General features: G+C 54.7%; 1 protein-coding gene across 1 annotated transcript in view; it reads right to left on the bottom strand.

The window, feature by feature from the left end:
• Positions 1–276: 276 nt before the first annotated feature.
• The window catches only part of ncstn (nicastrin), a 6876-nt gene continuing 4210 nt past the window's right edge, over positions 277–2942 (bottom strand). The window contains exons 4-5 of the mRNA XM_048620856.1: positions 985–1103; positions 277–539 (exon numbers count right to left, since the gene is read on the bottom strand). Of these exons, the coding sequence (XP_048476813.1) occupies positions 334–539; positions 985–1103 (325 nt within the window). The 3' untranslated portion in view covers positions 277–333. The remainder of the gene's footprint in view (positions 540–984; positions 1104–2942) is intronic.

Below are 2942 nucleotides of genomic sequence, written 5' to 3'. Positions count from 1 at the left end.
TCCTCCGTTACCGAGGGACCGGCACCACCCCCCCCATCCATCTCGCCCCCCTCACCCTCCCTTCTCCATTCAGCCTGTCCCACAGGAGAGCAGGAGGAGGCCATTCAGCCCTCTCTCCCCAGCCTGTTCCACAGGAGAGCAGGAGGAGGACATTCAGCCCTCTCCCCAGCCTATCCCACGGGAGAGCAGGAGGAGGCCATTCAGCCATCTCCCCAGCCTGTCCCACAAGAACAGCAGGAGGCCATTCAGCACCCCCCCAGGAGCCTGGTACACAGAAACAGGAAGAGGCCATTCATCCCTTTCTCAAACCTGGTACACAGCAACAGGTGGTCATCATTCTGGATGTCTGGATTTATGACAAAAGCTGGTAACTTGGAGTTTGTGATGCCTCACCTTGCGGATGACCTGAGTCTCGTTGTCATCCTTCAGCAGGAAGACTGGAAAGGGAAAGTCTTCATACGACAGCTCATTACCATCCGGGTTCCACAAGGTCTTGTTACAGTTCACAAACTCAGGTCCATAGTCTGGGGAATAAACACCTGTAGGTGGGGGAAAGAGAGATGGAGGGAGAGGTATACAGAGGGAGCAGCAGAGAGAGGAACGAACAGAGAAACAGAGAGGGGAGCGCACCGTGCACAGTTCTGGTCCCCGTATCCTTCAGTTAGACCCACACTCGGAGCACCGTGCACAGTTCTGGACCCCATATCCCTCAGTTACACCCACACTCGGAGCACTGTGCACAGTTCTGGTCCCCGTATCCCTCAGTTAGACCCACACTCGGAGCACCGTGCACAGTTCTGGTACCTGTATCCCTCAGTTAGACCCACGCTTGCAGCACCGTGTAATTCAGGAGAAATGTTTTCCTGCAGGGAATGCTGGACGAGTCTCTACGCACCGTGTTGGTGGGTGAGTGGGGCTCAGTAGCTCTCTATGTGGTGGGGGGAGGAGTGGATTGAACAGGAGGCAGGCTGCCCCTGGACTCACCGGACCCGGTGTTGGGGCATTTCAGATGCGGCGAGAACTGAGCACCTTCTGGTCTGTTAGGAATCACCACAGCGACACCAGCGACCCGACCCTTCACCTTTAACCTCAGCATGACGTCCCTGGGAAAGAGCAGAGTTAGATTACAGGGGGGGGGGGGGCGGGGTGCTCAGTGCCAAGCGATCCTGAAAGCTGCCTGTATCTCCCTGAACCACCTCCTTCAATTCCCTCTCGATTGTAGGAGCAGGGGACGTCATTCAGTTCCCTACCTGCTCCCAACAGTCTACTCCGCCAATTTCAGAGGGTTGGTCAGTCAGCTCGCTGATGGGATATAAATTGGTCAGGTGGTAAACAGCAAGGAGGATAGCCTTACATTGCAGGAGGGTATAGATGGGCTGATGGGTGGCTAATGGAACCCAACGCTGACGGATGATGCATGTGGGCAGGACAAACAAGGAAAGGGAATACACAGTGAGCAGTAGGACCCTGTGAAGCACCGAGGATCAGGGGGACCATGCTGTGCACACTCGGGGGTCCCTAAGGCAGGAGGACAGGTGGATGAAGTGGTTTGGAAGGCACACAGTTTCCTTGCCTTTATTAGCCGAGGAATACGGTGCAAGATCGGAACTGGATAAAACGTTGGTTCGGCCGCAGCTACAGTATTGTGTGCGGTTCTGGAATCCACGTTACTGGGGGAATGGAGAGGGTGGGGAAGGGGATGTGATGGTCCTGGAGAGGGTGCAGAGGGGATTTACCAGGATGTTGCTGGGCCTGGAGAGTTTCAGTGATGGATAGAGACTGGACAGACTGGGGTTGTTTTCTTTAGAGCAGAGGAGATTGAGAGGGGTACGTGTGTAAAATTTTGAGGTGCATTCACAGGGTAGGCAGGATGAAACCTTTCCCCTTGATGGAGGATCAGTGACTGGGGGGGGGGGGGTGGGGGGGGGGGGGGGGGGGGGAGGTGGTGGAGAGAAATAGATTTAAGGTGAGGGGCAGGGGGTTTCGAGGGGATGTGAGGAAATCTGTTTCACTCAGAGGGTGGTGGGGAATCTAGAACTCACTGCCTGTAAGGCTGGGAGAAACAGACACCCTCATCCCACTGGAGAAGTGTTTAGATATGCACCAGCAATGCCAAGGTGGCACAAGATTAGAATAGTTCGGTGGTTGTCTTTGACTGGCCCAGAAGTGATGAGCCGAAGGGTCTTGTTCTGTGCTGCAGACAGCTATGATTCAATAAATTGTTACTGTGCTACCCCCAGACGGTCTGCACCAGCTTGAAATTTAACGATCGCAATGTTGAAGATTATCCAAGTTGAAGACATTGTTCCACATCTCAGTCCAAAATTGGCTGACCTCCACCCCGCCAAAAAATTATCCTGAATCTTTGAATTACAAAACCCCACCTCAAACCCAACAGCAGCTGGTTTTGGTCGGGGAGGAGGGCGAGAACAGCCTCTCAGTCACACCCCACTCTCAGGGGTATAGGATGCCTCAATGAAATTGCCCCTTAAAGTGCCCCAGACAGCCAGAGAAAGCTGGTCTGGGCCACAGAGAGAGTGACAGCCATTGTCAGAGAATTCTGTTGTGTTCGCTACTGTCCTTCAAGGAAGGGCACTACCATCTCCATCCAATCTGGCCCACACGTGACTCCAGACCCACAGGAACGTGCTCGATTGTGGAACGGCCGAGCGTGTCACGCTGTTCAATAAGTACCTAAGGATGGGTAATAAGTGCAGTTCTTACCAGAGACACCCACACCACGGGGATACACTGATCCCTACTCCGCTCCCTCTCCCGACCCGAGTGAGTAACACCACTCCGTGCCAGGCTGCACCGTGCTGGCCACTGATCGGGTCGTTCACAAACAGCTCTGTACTGTGCTGCAGTCTGTGTGCTCCCCTCAGGGCTGATACACCGCACTGTCCGAGGGTCAGTGCCGAGGGAGCGCCGCACTGTCCGAG

The sequence above is a fragment of the Rhincodon typus genome, chromosome 48 (assembly GCF_021869965.1).
Source record: "Rhincodon typus isolate 14 chromosome 48, sRhiTyp1.1, whole genome shotgun sequence".
Classification (NCBI taxonomy): domain Eukaryota; kingdom Metazoa; phylum Chordata; class Chondrichthyes; order Orectolobiformes; family Rhincodontidae; genus Rhincodon; species Rhincodon typus.
Note: the sequence above shows the minus strand (reverse complement) of the source record. Positions and strands in the feature narration are given on the sequence as shown.